The sequence below is a fragment of the Periophthalmus magnuspinnatus genome, chromosome 3 (assembly GCF_009829125.3).
Source record: "Periophthalmus magnuspinnatus isolate fPerMag1 chromosome 3, fPerMag1.2.pri, whole genome shotgun sequence".
NCBI lineage: Eukaryota > Metazoa > Chordata > Actinopteri > Gobiiformes > Gobiidae > Periophthalmus > Periophthalmus magnuspinnatus.
In genome coordinates, this window is record NC_047128.1 from 31,906,105 (window position 1) to 31,930,359 (window position 24,255).

The 24,255-nt window shown below is 40.0% G+C and overlaps 1 protein-coding gene across 1 annotated transcript in view; it reads right to left on the bottom strand.

The window, feature by feature from the left end:
* The window catches only part of LOC117389056 (CUB and sushi domain-containing protein 1-like), a 234,072-nt gene that overhangs the window by 116,358 nt on the left and 93,459 nt on the right, over positions 1 to 24,255 (bottom strand). The window contains exons 3-6 of the mRNA XM_033986629.2: positions 22,316 to 22,510; positions 20,763 to 20,970; positions 6,022 to 6,134; positions 5,093 to 5,170 (exon numbers count right to left, since the gene is read on the bottom strand). Coding sequence (XP_033842520.2) covers positions 5,093 to 5,170; positions 6,022 to 6,134; positions 20,763 to 20,970; positions 22,316 to 22,510 — 594 coding nt within the window. The remainder of the gene's footprint in view (positions 1 to 5,092; positions 5,171 to 6,021; positions 6,135 to 20,762; positions 20,971 to 22,315; positions 22,511 to 24,255) is intronic.

Sequence of the window (24,255 nt, forward strand, 5' to 3'; positions counted from 1 at the left end):
GTCATCCATGCTCCACACAGCAATTTTCCATAAATGTACAAAAACTATATACAATTGTCAGGATTTGGGATTTTTTGTGTGTTCTGTGCTGTCTTCCCAATCTTTCCAATCAAGCCTTCACTTGTGAGTACTAAAGGACTGAGAACCTGACAATCTTCTGTTTTTTCTTCATGTCATGCTCCGGTTTATTTGTTCATGTATCCACCGCGATCCTGCTCCCTGGAACCACTCTGCACGACCGATACAAACATCTCAGCCTCTGACCCTACGACCCACGACCTGCTCCAAGACGACTGCCTATGACATCGCTCCCAACTGTCTGCTCTGTCTACCTTCATTCACATTCCTGTATCCGCAAATTAACTTTGTTCCAACTGTTTTCCTGAGTCTGTATCTTTGGTCCCCTGTCAGTCTTTACGACAACAATAACTTGACAAACCTGATGTGATGTGCAGTTGTCTCATTAGGAGGATGCACGGTGACGGTGTTGTGATAGCGCTCTGAAGGGGGTGTGACTTAACAGAAGAGCAAAGACTCGTCAAAAACAAAAATCAAACTTATAAAACATGTTGTGCATTGTTTCCAGTGAATATAGCATTCTCAAAACAATAAAAAGTAACATGGTGATCTAAAAATATTATGTGTTAGCAGTTAATACTCTATTTATAATATCATATTGGTCTTATTCTCGTACAAATAAAGATTTAGACAAAGGTCCTACATAGTCCTAGTTGCAAGCTTTTCTTCCATACGAATACTTGCTCAACTGAGTATTTAGTTTCAATACTAGTCGCAGTTTCCTTAAATAAGTGGTAATTTGGATTTGTAAATAAGAAACACGTAGATAAACCCGAAGAACTAAACCATTTTCTTTCTCAGCGGAAAGAAAAGGACCAGGCAACAAAGGTAAAATTATATTCCAAATGTGACACAGGCTTACTGTATGTGTTTACGTGACTGCTGTTGGACAGAGTGGTAGATTTCGTTTTATTTCATTTTATTTTATTCGTTTTATTCATGCCTCCCTTCTGCAGACTGATGACCCTGCTCATCATCACTCTTTAGGTCTGTGCTATCATTATGGTATTTTACATATGGACGACTGTCTCCACCTACACATCCACAATTTTACCTCGGGGAGAGATTTTGAGCTAAGACAACTGCTTTGGGAATAAAAGCAGAAGTAGCTTTTATTTTTAATGCTTTAATGAGCCTGTTTTTTCACCTGAGACTGTAACAATACTACATTGGCCTAACCTTTCTGAGCTCAGCATGAAATCAGCCATTTACTTTAAGCTTAGGTCCTATTACACAAACTGGAGTATTTTAATGAGTACAGGCCCCATGGAGAGGAAGTGAAATTTCTCATTTTGGGCAGAGGAAGCTTAAGCGATCCCCGGACTATACATTTTGAGGCCATTATCATCATTCTTTGACTCTACGTAATGATTACAGATAGAAAAGTCCATTCGGTACAACAGAGCAATAATTTCACAAGTGGGAATTTGCTTAAACGTCAAGCTTCGAGCCACACAAGCCACATAATGTAATAAGAGCCAGAGGTTAAACTTCACCTAAAGCACACACTGGAGGTTAATGTGCTGGGTTGCTGTGTTTAAAGCTTGTTCTAGCCTTAATACAGTGATACAGAAAAACAAGTTCACTGGTATTTTAAAGACATGGCTAGGCAAGAAACTGAGCTAAACCAGCTTCAAAATGTAAACACCTGATGTCTATTTGGATGATTTTTACACAGAACATCTACGTTTTTAATAATGAGAAGGAATAATACAGTTACTATACATTCGCTCAACTCTTGCTGCGTTTAATTTGCTGTGCTAATGGTTATCCTGATGTATTCTGCTCTAAGGCGTGTTTAAACAATTGGAGGATACTAAGTGAACGCACATCATTGAAGCCCAACAGCCCAAACATTTCCGAGTGATCCAATAATAGGAACGTTTTTTACAGTATCTTGCACAGTCAACGCCAACTTGAAGTACAAAAATCAGCTCCTTGATGTGGACGTAAGACATAAAACAGGTTAATATACTAATTTGTCAACCATCATCGCTAATCCAGGCTTGTAACGTCCCATTAAAAGTTACAGATTTTATACGCTGAAAGACAACCCACAAACGCGCATGAACCACGTAACATTTTAACAAAGGTAATTATTTTTTTTCCCCAGGAGCTGTTTTACACATGCACAAACCATTACCACCAACTCTGTACAATAATGCATTTCATTTGGATGCCATATACAGCAGACAAATGTATGGAGGAAACACACACGGGGCTTAATTGCAGTGCCATGAGCTCGGCTGAGCGTGTAAATCAGTAGAATTATTGATGAGCGTTTTATTAGGAAGCAGAGCGCTAAGAGGATGAGGTACGAGCGCGGCCGGGTTTATAATTAAAATCTATGTCACATGCTCAGATTATGGTTTGAAGTATTTCCCAAAACGACTAGAAATATATGCCACTGTGCAGACATTTACACTCAATATAATGTTTATGTTTATTTGATTTTCCATTAGCTCCAAGCTGGGTAAAAGCTTCTCTTTTAGTAACCTGCTCAATGGTCGTGGGCTTCACAAATCAAGCGTTACACAGTAAAGACCTATAGCCAGTCTCTATTCTCTCTATTATTCTAGTCACTATTTCTATAAAAGCTGGTTTAGATCTCTGAGGTCCTTACTGGGGTGCTTTAGAAGGTCACAGGATCACGCTGGTTACATTTATGGCCGTTATTTCAGAGCACCACTCATATCTACTTTAAAGTGAAACATTTGTTCACATCTTACCAGCAGTGACTTTATTGTGCAATGTTATGGTAGAAGAGGTTTCAAAGGGAGTCACCTGAACAATTCTTTTCTCCACATGGTCTGAAAAGTTATAGCGCTGGATTTATAATAATAGACGTATTGATAAACTGCCCTGAACTAGAATCGTCCTGCGCTAAGGGAGGCGTTCTAACTGAAACGAACCCAGATCTTGCTCATTTACAAGACTTTTTTGGTTTGTTGTTGTCAGGATTTTTTTTTTTTTTTTTTGTGTGTGTTCTGTGCTATTTTCCCCCGTCCCTTCTGTGTTTGAGCGTGGAACTGGACAGAGACTCTGGCACCACCTCCACACACCTGCTTCAAATCGAGCAATCAAACCTTCACCTGTGAGTAGAAAAACGACTGAAAATCCAACACTCAGGGCTAAATCGTCTGGTCATTTTCCATTTTTTTTTCATGTCATGCTCCGGTTTATTTGCTCGTGAATCCACCACGATCCCACACCCTGGAACCACTCTGCACCTCCTCTGTCTCCGACCCAGCTTTCCACGACCGATACGAACACCTCAGCCTCAGATCCAGCTCACCTCAACCGGTATGAACACCCCAGCCTCTGACCCTGCTCTGTCTACCTTCGTTTACATTCATGTATCTGCAAATAAACTCTGTCCAGCTGTTTCCCGAGTCTGCATCTTTGGTCCCTCCGTCAGTCTTTACGACAGTTGTAGCCTTTTGTTCTCTACCAGCTCCTCACATCAGTACCTTCAGATGGGTGACAGTTGAAACATCTAAATAATAAGTCTCCTACCATGCATCATTCCTGCACAGTTACACTAACTACTTGTAATGTCACTTCACTTCAAGACCAGTCCAGCGTTTTTGATTGCAGAGTTATAGTTAACAAACAACCTTGTTAGCTCTGGCACTAATTCCCTAGAAAAGTTGCACCCTCCAATAAAACTAACTCTTGAGCCACAGCACTGCATAATAGTTAGAAACTGAAAAAATACCGTGGTTGAAGCAAAGTTTAGTTACCCACAATAAATAAATCAACTTTCTAAATAAACTTTCACAGCGAGATTTTTATTCCCAAAGTAAATGCAAAAAACTTTCCTGCAGTGGAAAATGGGCTGTATAGATGAAATATGTGCCCAGACCTACACTCCCGACTTTATTTAGTTACATAAATGCATAAATGTATAGTAATGCTTCATTCTATGGTTGAAATAAAAACAATCTACTCGTTATGGCCCATTATTACAATAGTAAAAGAAAATTGTGGACTTTGACGACTTTCAATTATTAAAGATTTTCAGTAAGAACCTTTCAACTTTACAAAGCCTTTGCCATAACTTAGACAAAATTCATTTAAATTCACACTGAGTGGCACCGTTCTCACATAAGGAGCCTTAAAAAGAGCGATTGTGTGCATTAGTCATTGAGGATAAAGGGCCAGGGCGATACTCTGGCCTTAAATTGTGAACGTTAAAACTGGTTAGAACATATTATCCAGTATGTCGTCCTGTTTACCATTTGACGGAGCGTAAACTTTCTGTACTTGCTTACAATATGTCTGAAAATGTACCCATTAACCTCAGTTGGCAGTGCCTTCAAAGGTAATGACTGCAATGCTGTGGGCGTATTTCCAGCTCTCCAAGACAAAATGTAATACAAAGTGTATGTCTTTTGGAAAATTACAAGTGAAAATAAATGGGCTGAAATGGATAGGGTCCTCTGGGGAACACAACGGCAGCCAACAGAAAGAAGAGTGACTTACTAAACTGCGCAGTGTATTATAAAGCGCAGTTAGATTCTCGCCATTTACACCGGCTTTGAGAGATTGAAATTTTCAGTCATGTTTGGCATCCATCGCACTAAAAAAACAGCAACATAAAGGTACTCTGAGGAAAACAGATGAGTGGTGCTAGTGCCAAGCAAAAATATAACCTTATCGTCAAGAGCGATTGAAGGAAATCGAAACTGTTCATCAAAAATCTTCACTTAACCAGCTGAAATAAATAATTGTGAGTATGAATATTGATTTAAACAACTGATTTACTTGAAATTTTATGGCATATTCATTTAATTGAGTACCTATCGTGAAAAAAAACAAGGTGATTGTAATTGTGGCTCTAATTCTCCCCTGTGAGAACTTCAAACTCATCTGAAAAATGGATGAAATCGCTGCTGCTGCCACATCAGAGATAAATGAACAGTGTATGTCCTTGGATATACACAGCCAGCACTGGTCCCATTGTGTGTGGTCCCACCTGTCACTTTAAAATAGTGAGGAAGAGTTTACTTACACACTGCGTTTTTGTGACTGGAGTCTTTGCTCGGCATCATCTTCACTCCTCTGGACTTCAACTCAATCGCCTTTTTAACTGCAAAACATACGACATTGATTTAAACACATATAGGTCACTTCAGAACGGTTTATTACCCTAACGTTACACCAGCAAAAAGTATTTTCTCTCCTAATGCGATCATTCTTCCAAAAGGATAAGCTTACGAGAGGATAAGTTGAGAAATATGAAAGAGTGGAGATAAAAAAGGTTGGAAAGCAAAGGAAAGGAGGAGCTTTATCCTGTTAGCAGCCTTCAGGGCCAGTGCGAAGATCTGTACTACAACCACACTATATTCCACAGAGACACAAACTTGGCATAACGTGTGCAAACATGAGCTCCAAACACACATTTGTGCAACATTCAGCAGAGAGTGAAAACACAAAGGAGGTTTTAAAGGCATGAAACTGAAAAAAGTCAAGGAGAACGCTGCAAAGGTGATTGGGAAGCGCGCACTATTGTAATATGTTAAATGTTCACAGTTTTACTCTTGATACGCTGCAGAATATTTTAAAGTATGTGAGGATTAATTTCTCCCTACGAAAAGATTCAAATAATATAATCTCATTGTTTATTGTTGCACCACATTGCCTCTAGTCCAGGGTGATGTTATTTGCTGTTGGTCAAATTTGTAGAGGCCGTTGACACATTACGTCAGCCACATATCCATCAGTCTGCCCCGTGGCAATCGCGGCAACAACGTCTGACTAAGAAGTTACTAATGATCTTACAAATAACATGCCGCACGATGTTGACAATTTACGTTGATCCAAAACGGTATTTTCTAATTCTAAACTGTATTAACCTGGCTCAAAAAGCTCAATTAACAAATGAAAACTTATTTTTACAACACATTTTCAGTAACGACAACTTGAGTTTAATCAAAATACCTTGATACTGCGCGCTGAATCCTTTTCTTCTGTGGTTGCTGTCTGATGTGAAGTGTATCCGGAGCCAGTTCTTACTCGAGATTACTGGTGATGGTAGCGTCATGCCGGTTAGCCTGTAAACAATAACAGAAGATATAGTTAACAACAAAAGGCCAGCAAATATACCTTCATTTAATGCGACTTACAATCCCCAGAGAGACAGTTAGAGACCGCGCTGCAGCTGTGTGCCTATATGAAACTCCATATGCGAATCCACTGGTGACTGCTTTAGGATGCTAATTGACAATGAACAACACGAGCCTGGAGACGTATCGCTTTACAGTGCTGTCATAAAAATGCATATTCCAGATTGGTACAAGTCTGAACAATGTTTTTTATGGCTGCTTTGTTTTATTAGAACTGTCCCTTGTCGCCGTAAACTTAAAGGAACCTTATAATTCAGAGACAACGTTTAGTTTTGGTCCAATCGTGCCCAAAACTACTGGAAACTAGAAAAATATGTAATTACTCTTCTGTGGCTTGTTCTTAATTATGGTAAAATGTTTCGAAGCACAACTCTTGGCGGTGAACCATATGTTGTGTGATGTCATTTTTGCATTGTCCTCCAAGGTACAATGGCTGGCTGCAGTTTAACAAAGTTGTAGCACAGAGGCAGTTTGATCCACTGAGTCAGACTGGTGGGCGTGGGAATTAAATGAGTAATAATGATCGCAATTGGCCGGAGCTTTCCTTGTTATCCAGAGGTGGAGGAAACGTCGATAGTCCAGAAAAAGTCAAGACTGATTTGAAGTGTTGCCTTTACAATGTTGCTCAATGAGATAAGAAACTGACAAATTATTAGGGATCTTTATTTTTTCAAATAAGAGTTGCTAAAATACATGTCTTGGAAAGCTGTAATTCCAAAAAAAACAAAAATAAAAAGGGGCTATAATGATGGTAAAAACATGAAATTGTGAGGCTAAAATTGTGAACTGAAGCACACAATTTATTTCAGTGGCGTGTGGTCAGGGCAATCAAGGCAAGCAGTGCTTTTTCAATGAAATCTAACATCATTGTGTGGCAAAAGAGCAATTAAATAATGTGAAATATATCCAAATAATCCCGTTTTCCCTTCACTTCTGCCTGTTTGAAGCACGGTTAAGGTCATGGTGTCCTTTAATATACCCTGGTGGTCGCTGAGCAGACTACATCAAATACGGTTCCAAACGTCTCATTTACTTGTGTTGTTTTGTGCTACAAAGGCCATGTAGTGCCACACTCACATGTGCTTTTACAACTGCAGAGGTCAGATGATTGTTTTAGAGGCTGGTGCATGTGTACTGACCAGAGCATGTGTACTGACCGGAGCATGTGTACTGACCGGAGCATGTGTACTGACCGGAGCATGTGTACTGACCGGAGCAGGCGCAAACTGCACTGAATAAACCCCATGGAGGAACCTGGAGGAATTGGACATCTGAGTGAGTGTGTGTGAGTGTGTATGTGCAGCACTAGACAGGATAAGCAGCGCCAACTTTTAACACCTGAGAGCAGCATTCACCAGTCTAACCAGTGCACCCATCATGACCAGTGCACCCATCATGACCAGTGCACCCGTGTGACCAGTGCACCCGTCATGACCAGAGCACCCGTCATGACCAGAGCACCCGCGTGACCAGAGCACCCGCGTGACCAGAGCACCCGCGTGACCAGAGCACCCGCTTGACCAGAGCATCTGTGTGACCAGAGCATCCGCGTGACCAGTGCACCCGTCGTGACCAGAGCACCCGTCTGACCAGAGCACCCGTCTGACCAGAGCACCCATCATGACCAGTGCACTGAAGTGTAGTACTGAAGTGTAGTACTGAAGTCTCAGCTGCATAAATGAGGAGAAGGAGTAGAACAAATCTGTGAAACATCGTCCACTGATTGGCCTCGTTTGTCCAAAAACTGTGTCAAATGTAGGCCCAGGTCAATTATCAAAGCAGTTTGTCTTGTCTTGTTCTTCTGGACCAATATCTTTGTATGAATTTTGTCTTGTCACACGGCTAAATGATTGTACCAAAAAAGTACAGTCATCCTTCAAAGTTTCTTCATTACTTTCTCCCTTTGCGGTCTCGTTTATAATTCTGTGTTAAGCTTCAAATAAAGCCAGACAGAAGTAAAAGGGCACCTAAAATATCATCCAAAACAAACCCTATTTATGAATGTGCCATCTAAGGTAAATCTTACATCAGCTTCTTGTTTCCAATAGCAACAGAGGAAATTTTTAAAAATGGAAATGACTTAAGAGAGTACTGCCTGGGAGCTAATGTTCCAGACTCCCCTAGAGACACAGAGGCCACATGAAACACACACAAACAGCACAGTGAGCCGACGAGAGCGGGCTGACCAACGCGGACGGCTTTTCAAATCATCAATCAGTATCATGGGAAAATGTGGAAATACTGGCAACAGTTCCTTGATGATTAGAAGTCATTTACGTTTACAGTACACTCATATATGAACATTGCAAAAAAATGAATGCATTACTTTATTGATTGATTTCAACCCAAATACTGAAAAAAACTTGCGTACCCTGAAGTATTTCCAGGTGTCCCTTGAACAAATTTGCTATTCTCACATATAATTTTTCTTCTGAGACTTTTGCACTTGACTTTTGAGACCAAAAAAAGCAAGCAAATTTTAATTTTCCACATGTTTTTTGTTATTTTTTTGTAAAAGCTGTGATGCTGGTCATTGTTTTAATCAAAAATGTGTGCTGCGACTCAAAGAAGGTTGAAAAAACAGGGTTAATTAGCCTCTACGGAGCGATCCCAGGGCAACCGCACAAAAGAACGTTGCTCAGGACCTAGACATTATGGGACCAGTTTATTGAACATTCTCATTCCGGCGTTATAACTTTGCCATAATTGACTTTGGCAAAATATTAGTTTCAAGTGCCCGTATAAACCAGCAGTCATTTCAAACTCTACTTATTAATTCATTTACAGTCTCAGAAGGACCAAAAACCATTCTGCCCAGTAAGCCTTAATTAAAAAGAGTGGATGGGAATATGAAAGGGAAATTTAAAAAGTAATGATTATTTTTGATAGCATGCCTCCGAAGACAATTTGAGTGAAAATGATTATCGAGTCATAGTGAGCTTTTGGTAGAAATGTTTACGGCTAACTGTGTTTTAGGCTGCAATTTCGGTCAGTTTCCTCGTCTTAATGCGCTTTTATCATTGTAAACCTGGGACACACTGTATATTACCCGGAGGTTTTAACTCAAATTGAATGTAATTATAATCGACAAGAATTTAAGGGCAATTATGGAGATAGCAGTAGTATATATGTTTTAAGAGGACATGCCCAAAAGAGGCGCAAAAATTACTCATTTAAAAATTCCCATGGCAGTGAAAGATACGAGAAAGAACAGAGATGGTTAGAAATGAACATAGGAAATCAAATGTGGGGGTAAAGTTATAAAAATGTTTCTTCTTGTCCATTATTCATGTGGACTGACCCAGAGGGAGGAGGAAGACGAGAGGTTACGAGGCAAAGCGAGGCAGGATACAGAGTCGACTGAAAATCAGCAAATTTTGGACAATATCTTTATAGATCTATTGTGAAGCAAACAAACTGACCTGTGACTGACCTGTGGTTGTTATTGACCACGTGGAGGATTGGTAAGCCGACCGCAGACCACAAACACTGAGGACATTTACAAACGAGGTTCAGTAGGTTGCATTTACGCTTTAGATTTTGGCAATATCGCAATTTCAGATGTTTTTCAGAATCATAAAAACGAAAACTGCTGACAAAGCAATTAAAGATTTAAAACAAAATATTATATCTTTGAAAAGTCCTCAAAATGTCACTGATAACACAAAGCTGAAACCTATAAACACATCCCTCTTCACTGTTTTGGAGGAAATATCCAAACGTATGACCCACAAACGTTGAACCCAATCGATGCATCAAAAACGACACTTTCTAAAGCAAAGATCGAATACATAATTGGTTTGGGGGACAGTTAAATATAATCTAAACACACCTAGTTCTCTCAAAAGATCAAAAGTTACTGTGTGCAGCCAGAATAAAAATAGTAAAAAAAAAAAAAAAAGATAACTAAGTGGATGTAGGAAAACCAGGTGCCAGAGCCAGTGCCCTGAGGTCACAGTGAGTCGGTGCGAGAGGAAAGAGACCTGGAGAGAGAGAGGGACAAAGAGACAGAGGGACAGAGAGAGACAGACAAAGAGAGAGACTCATATAGAGAGAGGGGCACAGAGAACTGGTTTAATGAGGTGGGGGATTACAACACCAGGCCACCACCAATAGAGATAAATGAGGGACAGGAACGGGAAGAGCAGACGCTGTACAGAGGTGGGAATGGGAAGCCGGTGGAGAGCTGCACTCATGAAAATGGTAGACTTTTACAACTGTGCATAATGGATCTTAGTTTAACTTTTGGTTCTTACTTGACCGTTTACTTCAGAATTGGGCATGTATTAAACTTCAGCAGAGGTTGACCTCAGGGTCAGTGCTCTTTTGGAAATCCCAAACCCAGTTTAAAGGTTACATCACGTGGGGCATCAGGCATAATAAGTCAACTTGATGCTAATCAGGAAGCACAAGGCAAATAATAATCTGAAATGGAATTGACCTTTTATCCAAGAAGCTTTGTCAGTTCTGTAGAACAATGGGCAGTGTTACCTCAGAAACATCAGACCAGGTGTTATCCTCTCTATTTTTAAAATATTTTTATTACAAAAGACATTGCTGTATATTCAAGCAAAACATATTTATCCAAATCGTGAAAACAGTTAATCATCATTGTTGATGTCAAGAAAAAGTTTTGGATTGTTGGTTTACACTTCAAGTGAATAACTGAAAAATGGTTAAAATAAATAAATAAATAAAATAATTAATAAAAAATAAATAAAAATGATAAAACTTTGAGCACACAGCAGTAGCTGACTGCAAAAGTTTTGTACAAGGGTAGTTTTAATCTCAGAACATACACCTACTCAATAAACATCATTTGAATTGCAAATGTTTTGACAGAGGGGAGGACAAGAGATTGTGGAATATGTAGGGAACTAAATTGGCAAACAAGTAAGAATGAGTACAACTTGTTTCCAGTTCATGTCACTTAGTTACAGAAAAAAGGTTTATCTTTGCCAGAAACACCATGGACCATGTTTATCCAAACATGCCTCAGGCGTCTGGGAACAAGACGCACACAGCACATAGGAAAAAAAACATACTTTTTCCCCAACCCCTAACTTCAAAATTGAGTTAAAATGCATCAGTGGTCCACAAATATGACTCTATACCCGACCTGCTGCTGTCCATGCAGATGTGCCCTGGCCTTTCTCACCTTGTATCCATGTCATTTCCATCTATGAGAGTGACATTAGCTTGGCATTTGTGCTGTTTGCATAAACATACTGCTCTTCAGGTTTATCATGGTATCCTCCGGGACGTGCACAACATGTGAATGAAAACCTCTGTGTCTTATTTCACCAGAGGTGTGTCCCTCAAGAGGAACAGCATCAATACTGCGGAAGAGTGTTTGTAGAGCACAATCCATACACAAAGTAATTCAAAGTTATACAGTGTAACATAAGGGGAAATAAAAACACATTTAAAAGTGCAGGTTTTAGAGGGAACAGACCTGTTTTCTGTTGGGCTCCTCCAAGAATGACTTTTATTTTTTAAGTATTATTTGCCAGTTTCTATGACTCCAGAACTATTCTAAAACGAGCACTACATTTTTTCACTTCAAACTGAGAAAATGCCTGATAAATGCCAGGAAAAGGGATGTCAGCAGCAGGAAAATACAACAACTGCTAGTGTTAGCCAGGGGGAGCCTAGCCATGAGCGTAGCCCAGAGATGCAAAGCAACAAGGACAAACTGCCACTCAAGTGGCAAAAAATAGAAAGAAGCCTCCTCTGGTCCATTAATGTCCGTTTTAACGAGTTCAGAGAGAAACTTGAGGAGTTACAGACACAAAATAAGGCACTGCGATCAAAGCTTTCGGACCTAGAGGGGAGATCGAGGCGTAACAACATAAAAATAGTGGGCATCCCCGAAGGAGAGGAGAAAGGAAGCTAACAAACTTTGTATCTGATTTGACTCCCAAACTTCTCAGAGCTGAGAACTTCGACAAGTCACTGGTCATAGACAAGGCCCATCGCACTGACGACTCGAACTGACGAACCTCACAGTCATTGCTCAGGTCCACTTTGACCAAGAAAAAGTAAATATTCTACACTTTGGGAGATAACGCAGCTGAGACTATGGTGGAAAGAGAATTTTTTTCTCGACTACACCACAAATGTCATAGAGATGTGGTGTAGCTTTAAAGAAGTGCTATAGGTGCCCTCCCTCCTGCGAGAGACGTCCAACATTCTCTTTACATCCTGGTGCGGCTTCACGTTCACCACCGAGGGCAGGTGAAAACTTTTTTCCAGCTGAGACTTTTGTAGACAATGAACTTTAAGTGACATCTCCAAATCTCAATGTTAGTATCTAGATAGATGAAATTAGACAAATATTACGGGAGGAGCTCAGAGTAGAGCTGCTGCTCCTCCACGTTGAGAGGAGCCAGTTGAGGTGGCTCGGGCATCTATTCTGGGTGCCTCCTGGACGCCTCCCTAGGGAGGTGTTCCGGGCACGTCCCACCGGGAGGAGGCCCCGGGGAAGACCCAGGACACGCTGGAGGGATTATGTCTCTTGGCTGACCTGGGAACGCCTCAGGATCCTCCCGGAAGAGCTGGAGGAAGTGTGTGTGGAGAGGGAAGTCTGGGCCTCCCTGCTGAAACTGCTGCCTCTGCAACCTGGCCCCAGATAAAGCGGAAGAAAATGGATGGATGGATGCCTGCACCTAAATATTATTGACGTGTTTTTGAGGTGCTGATCTGTTTCCTTTTTACGTTTTTCTTTTGGCCCCTGGTGATTATGAGGGTAATTCTGGGATGATGGTGCTGTTCACACATAAGTTCTATGTGACTGTGTTCATTTATTGTATGTTATTAACTGCCAGACAAGCTCTACAGTGTAATTTTGTATTTCAAGGCAACTGCTTTTTGTTTGATATTTTGTGTCTACTACATGAATAATCCTTTTGATAGTTTGTCCTTGGTCGCCTGCAATGTGCAAGGCTTGGGTCACCCCATTAAATGTGGCAAAGTCTTTGCATATTTAAAATCACTGAAAGCTGATGTAGTATTTCTGCAGGAAACACATGTCAGAGACACACAACACATGATTATGGACCGAATTACGACGGCCCAGACTTTTTTTGAGTATGTAACATGGTTCCAGATGATGATACAAGTTATTTACTGATTGGAGGTGAATTTAAATGCTATTTACATCCTTATTTGGATAGATTTTCCACTGCACCACCACCTAATATAATTTAAACACAGACGCAAGATGCTGATTTAATAAAACCAAAGAGAACTGTGGATATTTGTTGGCTCCAGCTCCCATCTGACTCTGATTATTCTTTTTACTTTTGTGTCCACTAGTCATATATACTTACTGATTTTTACTTGATTCCAGGTTGATTTCAAACAACAACAAACAACAAAATCATTTCTGACCACAGCCTTGTTAGAATTGCTCTTAAACTCTCTTCCTGAGCAAACTTACTGTCTGTTTTAAACCCATGTTTCTTGCTGATCTCGATTTCAGCGGATACATAATTGAGTAGATCTCTTTACTTCTCGAGACCAATGACAATGGTGAAGCCAATAATTCAGCCTTGTGGGAAACCTTGAAAGTTGGAGGACACATCATCTCTTTTGAGATGTAAGAAGTCCAGGTGTGGCTCTGTGAAAGAAACTGAGGAAGAATTGAAAACTGCAGATGAGGTTTATAGAAGAGTTGCATTATGAATATAACAGTATACTGAGGGCCCAGGATGGCAAAACTATTTTAAAATTAAAACAGAAAAACTTTTGATTAGGTGAAAAGCCTCACAAAATGCTGGCTACATCGTTGATCCGGGAGAAGACAAAGCTATTTATAACATCAAGTCTAGAGTCTAGAGTGCTGACAGATTTGCAAGATATCAATGAACGCTTTAGGGAGTTTTATTCTGATATTTACTGCTCCAAAACAATGGCCACAGAAGAAGACCTGGATAACCTTTCTGAGCCTTTCCCTTTTCCATATTTGGATGCAACCTGGAGGGCTCTTGAATTCAGATTTTGCTGAGATTTTTATATGAGTTTTATAAGGCCTTTGGTGTTAAACTAGCCCTTTGCTACTGAGAGCACCATGTCTTTACAAATAAGCCACTCCCAATATCAGTGTGTGATGCAAACATATTTGTACTTTTAAAGAAGGGAAAAGATGATCAGATCTGGGGAATTAGAGGCCGACTGCCTGATTGAACAATGATTTAAAAATAGTTACAAAGGTGTTGGCTACACAACTAGGAAAGTGTTTAGTGCGCATCATGCATCTTGATCAAACAGGGTTTATCCCCGTGTGATATTCTTATTGTAATGTTTGTAAAATTAACCCTTTATATACCAATCACAAGAAAAGTGATGGTGCAGCCATATTGTCTCTGGGTGTGCATAAAGCTTTTGACTTTTGAGTGTGGTCATACCTATTGAAAACACTGAAACGATTGCTTTTAGTGATATTATTACAAATGAGAAAAAGTCTAAACCTTTTTTTCTTTGGCAGGTAAGGCATGGAGATTACCTGTCCTCCGTTGTTTGATACCGCGCTGGAACCTCTAGCTATTGAGATAAGTGTAAATCCAAACATCAGGGGCATTGCAATGGATGGAACTGAGGCACATGCTACACTGTGTGCAGATGAACTTGATATGTTTGACTCATGCAAAAAGATTCATTTCTGTACTACTAGATTATGTAAATTAATTTGGACAAATACACTATAAACTGAGGACAAAGTGAATTCATGCCATTGGTGGACAGTTTATCACAAGTATTTCTAGACACTAGCCATTTTAAATGTTAAGTGATTCTTTTAATTATCTGGGGACACTATTGGACAAACTTAAAACCAATATTGAGGCTTGGAGGATATAGCCATTAACTTTAATTGGGCGAGTTAATCCAATCAAAATGATTAGTTCACCAAGATTTTTATATTTATTTGAAAACTTTGCCATTTATCCAAGTACATCTTTTTAAGGACTCTATTATCATGCCTTTTGTGTGGGGCAACAAGTCTCATAACATATTTAAAGCTCACACTCAAAAGTCGACAGTCAAAGACGGTCTTTGGCTCTCAATTTTTAAACATTACTGGACAGCCAGTTCCAGAGCACTCATCTACTGGAAACAGGCAGACCTCATGGTTAAGGAGGAACAGAACGACATTCCCAATTGAGGCTTTTGATGTTGATATTTTACTGTTTTCACTTCTGTTTTCAGATCCACCTTAAAATAAGCCCTTTAAGAAAAAAAATATCTTGTAGAACTCCCTAAAGGTCCTCTGCGTACTCCAATCTGCCAAAATCCTCAGTTTAGACCTGAGCAGTTAGACACAACTTGGATGAGAGGGGTAGTACAGCTCTGACTGATTTATATATCGATGGTTAATTTGCCTCATTTGCCCAACTATCTGATAAATATAATATTCCCAATCACTTCTTTCACTACCTTCAAATTCAGCCCTATGTGAAACAGACATACGAGTATCACAAATGCTATTTGCTATTTGCTGCAGTTCTCCCCTGATTCTAAACATCTGATCTCTCAATTTGTGGACTGTTTCACTACCTCTGTCTCCACGGATCTTGTGAATAACGTGGCTTAAAGGCTTAAATTTGGATATACTGTATCAGTTGAACTCTGGGAGAAAGCTTTGGCGCAGATTCATTCTTGTTCCATTAACACTTGTTATCGACTTATCCAGTTCCAAGGTGCTATACAGGTTGCACTTTTCTAAAACAAAATTGAATGAAATGTTTCCAACTGTGTCTTCCCGGTGTTATAAATGCCCCTGTGCTGAAAGGTTTTGAGTTTTGTCCACAATTACTTGCTTTTTGGGTCACAGAAGTGTTATTCCAGAGACATTAAAACGTATTTTGTTGACAAGGAAATGCACCACACCCCCAAATTTTGAACATTAGGTTTGTGAAATGGTTTCTGTTCTTCGAATGGAGAGAGTTTGATTGGTCACTATGATCAAGAAAAAGACATGAAACGACATAGAGACCATCCCTTGCTCAGTGTCATATGTCAGGATTTGGGTTTTGTTTTTTGTTTTTTGTGTGTGTCCCATGCTGTTTTCCCCCCTCCCTTCTGTGTTTAAGCCTGGACCTGGGCGGAGACTCTGGCACCACCTGTCACGCTCTGGCTTATTTGCTCGTGTATCCACCACGACCCCACGCCCTAGAACCACTCTGCACCTCTGTCTCCGACCCAGCTCTCCATATCCGGTACGAACACCTCAGCCTCTGACCCTGCGACCCACGACCTGCTCCAAGACGACTGCTTTTCCCAAGTCTGTATCTTATTACTTATACTTGGGATTATTGTCAGTTGCTCACTTGACCTTTCATTTTATCTTGTCTGGAATTATGTTCGTGAAAAAAACAAAACGATAACTAAATAACAATACTATTAGGGAAAAGATGCATGTTTTATGTCAAAGTTCCCTCCTCCACTGAAGAACTGCATTAAACTAAAGACAGAGAATGGGATGGACATCAGGGCTACAGCTCGAGGAAACTGTGAGGTACCACTCAAAACCACGACATTTAGACAGACTGTGCTCTCTGTCAAAGGGACTTCTTCTGTCAACAAGAGTATTACACTTTAAACTCTAGATAAAGTCAAACCAAGAACATTTTAGCCCTGGTCTTTTAGTGTTCGGTGTTGTCTTTTTTTGTGATGTTTTGCAGCTGTGATATTTGCACAGAGATAACAGATGGAAATGAGCATCTTTGCTGTTGAATGTTATACGCATGGATATGTTGCTGCAAGTTTGGTCTAGACACTATAACTTAGTTTGGAAATCTTTTCAGACGGCAAAAACCTGATGCTTTTGTTAATAAACCTTTAAATTTATTCTTTATTTTAATTGAAATACTGTTTTTTGTTTGTTTTGTTTTTAGTTCACACATTAACTTTTTCTAGTCAAATGCTCCACCTCTGTAGGACTCGCTGTGTCAAAAGAACTAAACCCATGTAGAAAGTAAGTCCAAAAGGATTGTGCAACAGCAGTGACTCAGTGGGAGCTTGTTGTGCAGTTTAGAAAGCAGCGGAGGTAGTAGTGGCATCTGGTAAGGACGCGTCTCCGGCACTCACCCCGGGGGACGCAGCGAGAGGCGCATACTAAAAGAGACTGGAGCTGGAGCCAGGACGAGATGGAGAGCCTTCACCTCACATCTGGCCTTCAGAGCGCTCTGGGTCCCCTGAAAGAGCTGGAGGAGCTAAGCACAAAAACAGCATCTGGCCCACCGCTCTCTGTGTCACTGCGAGGAACGGCTTGTGACCACGTTAAGCAACTTGAAAATCACCAGGAGGAGGTAACTACTAAACACTGTGTAAAAGTCTATGTCTTTCCAAGGAGTACTTCAGACCTCTAGTACTTGTGTAAAAATGATGGTATACGCAGTACCCGGCGAGCTCAAGCTCAAAGAGAACTTGCTTTTCTTGTATACCCGCACAATAATAGTAACAAATCCACCAAAACCAATTAATCATCTGAATACACATTTTCATTTTAATAACGTTCTCCTTGGCCGATAAGTGCCCCTGCCGCTGACATTTAAAAAGTAAAAAAAAAAAGTTATATCCTCCTTTGTGTTTTTCCTTTACAGGGATAGATAGAGCAAATTTCACCCTTTCTGGCTCTGAGGCTACCTTCATATTATTTGTCATATTTTTGTGGACTTTAAACAATTTACGAGTTCTTTAGCTTTTTGTATATTCAGTATGAACTTTTGTAAATGTCAGACTATTTTAACATTTTCACCACATCACTTGGTTAGTGACCCTTTCACTCAATTAATTTTATAATTGGCAATTAGAGTAGAGGTCTAAAAAGAAGAGGGCGAACAGCTCATTTTTATGTACAAAGATAATATGACTGGCTCTATAAATCTGCATACAAACTAGTAGCACGATGTTACTGCAAATTTCCCACCTTCCAGCTCTGGATACTGATTTAACACTGAGATGAATAGTATAATGAGGTAATAAGGAGCAAATAAGATTAATGGATACTGGATGTTCTGTAATGACCCTGAGCTTAAGAATTCATGGAGCCAAAGATGATGATGGCGCAAATACTGTCTTTTGGTTTTTCTTGTGCTTTTAAAGATTGAAATGGACAACGACGGAACAGAGCATGCAGAGAGCTGACTCAAAGAGGTAGGAAGTAAGTGTAGCTGTAGGGAGAGTTAGAGTGCACAACACAATAGAGAAGATGAGAATACATGTGGAATGAGAAGATGGCAGAGAGGTGCAGGTTGGGCTGCAGAAGAACACAGGCCTGATGCACTTGGGCCATACAGATAAGAAGAGCTGAGAGATGCCACATTACAGGTCAGTCAGCTCAATGAAAAGAAGAACAATGCAGATGTCACCAGCACATAAAAGGATTTAATAACAGGATAATAGGATTCATAATAGTTTGTAGCTAGATTAGATGTATATCAGCAAATGTAGGTCATTGGAAATACAGTGACACATTAACAACTTGCAGATTTCAGTGTATGTGATTTGTCAGAGTTAATTATGCTACTTCTGTGTGTTATGCCAGAGCCAACCAAGCCCAAAGTTATTTTAGTACAGAGACAAGACTGACATTCTTTGGCAGACATGTCATACTGTGTAACGACGTCATGCATTAAAGGACAAAGAAGGTGAATATAACATATTCTGACATGAAGACAATAACAATAGAAAGATATGGAAAAACCTCAATTCCATTTTTGTGGTTGTGTGTGTTGGGTGGGGCAAAAGAGGGGGTTATATGTGACGAATACTCAACCTGACATTCAACCTGTCAGCTAACAGACAGGAACATGAAACAGGAAATTGCTTCTGGGACAGCCAATCAGAGAAAGTTCTTGGTAAACAGGAAGAAGCCGTCAGAGTGGTCCTGTCAGGTGTCAGTCACTGCTACAATGACCTGCCCCTGAGCCTCAGTGAAAATGTCAATCATGGCCTAATCCCTCCTCTGGAGAAATGTACTTAGGTCTCATAGATCTGCTGGCACAAATCCATTTGGGATTAAACACAATCTATTAGATGTATGCTCCTATCTGAAGAGGAAATTGCCATAAGAAATACCTTTGCCACGCTCTGTCTGGAAGGAGTTGTCTTATAATTGTTGGTATAACTCATTTCACACATATCCATTTACATTTTCCAGTGGCCTCAACTGCCTTTAAAATGTATTTCAATTTAATATAAAGTTACAATCTAGTAAAATCTAGTACTTCTCCATGTGGTCGTTGGTAATTACAACAAGAAAATACATGGACAAAATAAACAGAGCAGTTCGGAGACAGCTATTTACACATGAGTGACTGGTGGTGATTGTTAGACCTGCAGGAACTGATTGAATCTAAAATCATTCATTACCAGTTTCAATATACAACATTTAAGTGCTCAGCCATTTTGAAATGTCTAACCTTTAAGCATTTATTTATGTGACAGTGAGAAATGTCAAGGCAATGCAACAACAGCAGCCGTAGCGCTCATTTTGGTGTACACAGCAGCACACTCCCATCTGCCCCTGCATTGCAGAGGAGGGGCCGACAGTGGTCCTTGAGTCTTGTCACACAGACAGGAGTGTGGACATGTGAGAGAGGAGGGCACTTAGAGCTGACACATACAGATACACACACAGCCTTGTGAGAATGCCTCTGCTCATGTATATACGTTCGCCTCGTGACAGGACTAAACGTGCCATTATTCCTTTGTTTCCATCTGCTCCACCACACCTCCTTTACTTGAGTTATTTATCTGTCCGGGCATCCATTCTGCTACTCAAGCTGGCCACAATCACCATTTTCTACGCCTGATGACGACAGACAAATCAGGGCTTTGACAGAACTGCAGAGTATTTACGGTAACAGACAAAAACACAAAGAACACACATTTTTAACGCCTGTGGATGAGACAGTATCAGGCACAGGCACGGGGCATATAATGTTCTACTGAATTACATAGTAGAACATGGATATTAGAAATGAATTAGGATTTTTTATTAGATTTTAACAGTACCCACTGCTTGTTGGTGTGAATTCATATTGTCAAATAAGATATTCCACCTCTTTTATGCTCCTTAGAACTAAATCATCTATAAAAAAGTGCAATAATCTAATGGACCGTGTTCTACATTCTCATTGTGTTTGTAGGTACAAAGTGATGAGAAGAAGCCACTAAAAGGAAAAGAAAACACAATCATTTATCCTGTCCCCTGTGGGATTCGAATAAATCTTCAAAATCAACAGCTCCTCTGAACCTCCCATCAATCAGTATTAGTATCTGTCCCCTCAAAACGCCTGCTCTGGCTTTAATATGAATATTTCTCACTGATGTTGGGAGACGTGGAAACAGCTGCTGTGTGCAAAGTGAAGAAGTCAACCAAAGAAAAGCAAAGCCTTAAGGCCAATCCTGAAAAGTAGTGAGTGTGTGGCTTTGAGAATGTGTGTGGGGGACTGTTTACATTTTAGATTCAACTCATTTTTTCTGTGAACCATTTGTGTCTAGTTTGTTATAGCCCCTTTTACATCTGACCATGAGTGAAATTGACCTTACCATATGCTGGGCGCTTCTGTCCCGCTGATTTCCAGAAAATCATATTTGTCTTCTAAAAAAAAGTCATTGAAGACCAGAGCGATGGTGTCCCCCGGCTCAGCGAGGATGGACCAGGTACAGTCCAGGTTGTTGTCGTACTCGGTGGGATATCCTGGACTGGTGATGGAGCCTGCTGTGCCTCGCAACGTCCCGCCACATGCCCCCTCAGCTGCACACACGCAACAAGAGAGGAACAAGGAACAGAGGGAGATGTTTAGGACCAATGTGTTTTACCATAGCATTTATTTCATGTAGTGTCACATAAAGGCTCAAATTTATAAAGCACCAATTACGTCTAAAACCACAAATGTTTTGCCTTTAATGCTGGAAGAAAAACATCTTATTCGATATGCCTTTTGTGGATAATATTTGCCTATAAGATTTCCTCTAGCTTTAATATATCTACAAAGTATCAAACCCCTTTTAATAGTTTGAAATATATTGTTGATCTACTTGCATTATTCACATAAGTTGGTTTTCACAAAAATACATCTTGTTAGCTTGTTCAGATGGTAAAAAGACAGAACGTTCCAGACAAAAGGACTTCCTGAGGCATTATTTCTCCTGACTCTGAGCGTTTGCACAGAGCGGCTCCCTCAGTTGGCCCTGGTGGTGTAAACTGGGAAAATCTGTTTTCCTGTTGAAAGTAATGAACCATTAGAAGGGCTTTGCTTGAGGATTTTTCAGCCCATCTGATTTTTTTAAAGAATGATTTGTGGTTGTAGTTAAGGCCAGGCCTCGCTGTGCTTAAAGGATAATCAATATACCACAGTCTCACGTATATCCCATGACTGTGACCTCCAGATAAGGTCACTCTATTCCCATGAACCAAACTATTTCAGTGGTCTCGATGTGTTAACAACTCTCTCTTTCCTTCAACCTACATTCTCCGGTAAGTGTTCATCATAAGGTACACTACATTATCTAGATCTAAACACTTTTTTTATAGATATAGCGGTCTGAACTGGGTCTGTCTTGTAACACATGTAAGATAACGGCTAAAATAAAGCATTTCTGGAACAATTAAACTCTAAAACACAACAGAGCTTGGCATCGTGTCGTCACATCTCATATAATTTTCAGTCAGTGTAATGTTAAATTAATGGAGATTTTAAGATGCTAAGTGCTGAACTCATTATCCAGAAAACATTTTTGACACAATATAGTGATAAGTTTGTTAAATCCATCATGAACAGCAGCTCATCGGGTTTGTCAAAGCTCTTTTCTTATACATTCCAGATTTGTTCTATAACATTTGATTTTTGACATTCAATCCTGAGCTCCATTAGGTTTATTTAAAGATATTACTAATAGCTCCCAGTTTGAAAGCATTCACATCGACAGCTCTCCAAATGGGTTGCAAATACAGTAAAGTTGATGAATACGATCTATAGTGTTGACACTGAATGCACACATGAGCAGAGGTAAACATCTGGTTTATTGTCTTGCCATGATTCTCACTCATGGGACGCTGGCTCATTCTAACAGTCCATACTGGATGACAGGTCTTTTACCTCTGCAGAACGGAGAGGGGAAGTCCCACTGAGCCCCGCTGCCGGCCGACACGATGCATGTGAGGATGTTGTGTCCTTCCAGCACGTAGCCCGACTCGCAGCTGTAGCGGATCTTGTCCCCGATGTTGTAACGCGAGCCGTGGATGACTCCGTTTGGGATGAGGCCCGGGGTTCCACATGTATGGCTGGGCAGGACTGAGGAGAAGAGGGAAATAAAGAAAAAACATGAAATAAATGACAAATGGGTGCATAGATCAGACATATATTCTGCCACACAAAGCGAAAGATGTAAAATTCTTGCTAATAAAGCTAATCGGTTAACTTTAAGACAGTAAAAAGTCAATACAAAAGCAACATTTTCGTTTTGTAACATCACCTGCATAACTCCATGGAAATACAAAGTTCAAACTGTACTTCCAGAGACATAAAATCCACCTCTGAGTCAGGTTTGTGGAGATGCAAGCCCACTCACAGTAAAGAAGCAAGGGTTTTAGCTCAGTAAAAACAGCCATAATGAAAATAGTTGAACGCATGATTCGATATTTTTTTTGTTATATTACTTTACCCTCAAACCTTGTGTTGAATACTGTGTGTTACAACATTGAGGTAAACTTGTTTCTCGGTAAGAATGTGACACATACTTATTTTAAGATGTCTACACTGGAATTTGCTGCTTCGGTTACATGATACAGCTCTTCATTTTCAGGTGTTGTAATACATCTTTTCAGCGACTGCGAGCATCTGTTTAGTGACATATTCTACCTTCATGCAAACAGTTAACACCATATCCAATTTATGACTTTGTACGGACAGTATGGACATTTAGTTTAAGCCCTTATCGGATCATCTATGGCACATGTGTCAAACTCAAGGCCCGCGGGCAAAATGTGGTCATGTTATGTGGCCCTCGGCAAAGTTAATTAAAGGTATGACCGTCTTAAAATATCAGTTTATCAGGACACACACAGTTACACAATTTTTTTTTTTTCATATCTATGCAAATCCATATGCAATATTTGTAACTTGAATAAATAATAAATATAGAAAAAAGTAGTTGCATTTATTTTACTTTACATTTAGTTATATTAATCTTATAGTTACATCTGACCATTTTGATGATGTGGCCCTCTGTGAAAATGAGTTTGACACCCCTGATCTATAGATAGTACCTTTCTTGGGGTATAAGTTTCTTCCCCTCTGCCGTTTGTCTCATGAACACTTTGGAATATCTGCACTAAACTGGACCGGTCATCTGAATAAGTCATGTTTGCACTGTTGTTCTGATGCTGCGGTTGTATATATTTTCTACCTCTAAGTATGTTATCTTTAAGCATATCTTTAACTTTGTGCATGCCCTTATTTGTATTTATTCTGTGTGTTTTAATGTTGCACTTTATCACCAAAGTAAGTTCCTAGTCTGTGAGCTGTGTTCACTGACGATGGCGATAAAAGTCTTCTGATTCTGATTCTGGTATAAGCACTGGACGGCTCCTTTGTTTGTAACTTCATTCATCTCATGCGATAAACTTCTTTCAACTTTCTACCTGGTCTGGAATCTCTTCTTTCACAATTCCAATAGCGTAGTCATTTTCTGGCCAAAACTTTCCATGATGGGACTTTCAAAATGTTGTCATTTGTTTTGTTCTTTTGTTGTTTCTATTTCACCTGCACTTATGAGAACAAACACCGAGGGGAGAAGCTACAGTCACAGATAACAAGGCCAAAATCAGATTTGACTGTCACAAACACGCCTTTCACTTCGTACAACCTGGACTGAATCCACTTTACCTAACCTCAGTGTGTACTTTGTATTACTATGGCGTATTAGATCAACTGGAGCGTGTTAACTTGGGTGTATAACGCGTATCCAATGGGCCAGCTGCATTAGTATGTTGTGCGTCTTTGCGGAGCCCCCTGCTCAGTCAGTCACTCGCGTGTTT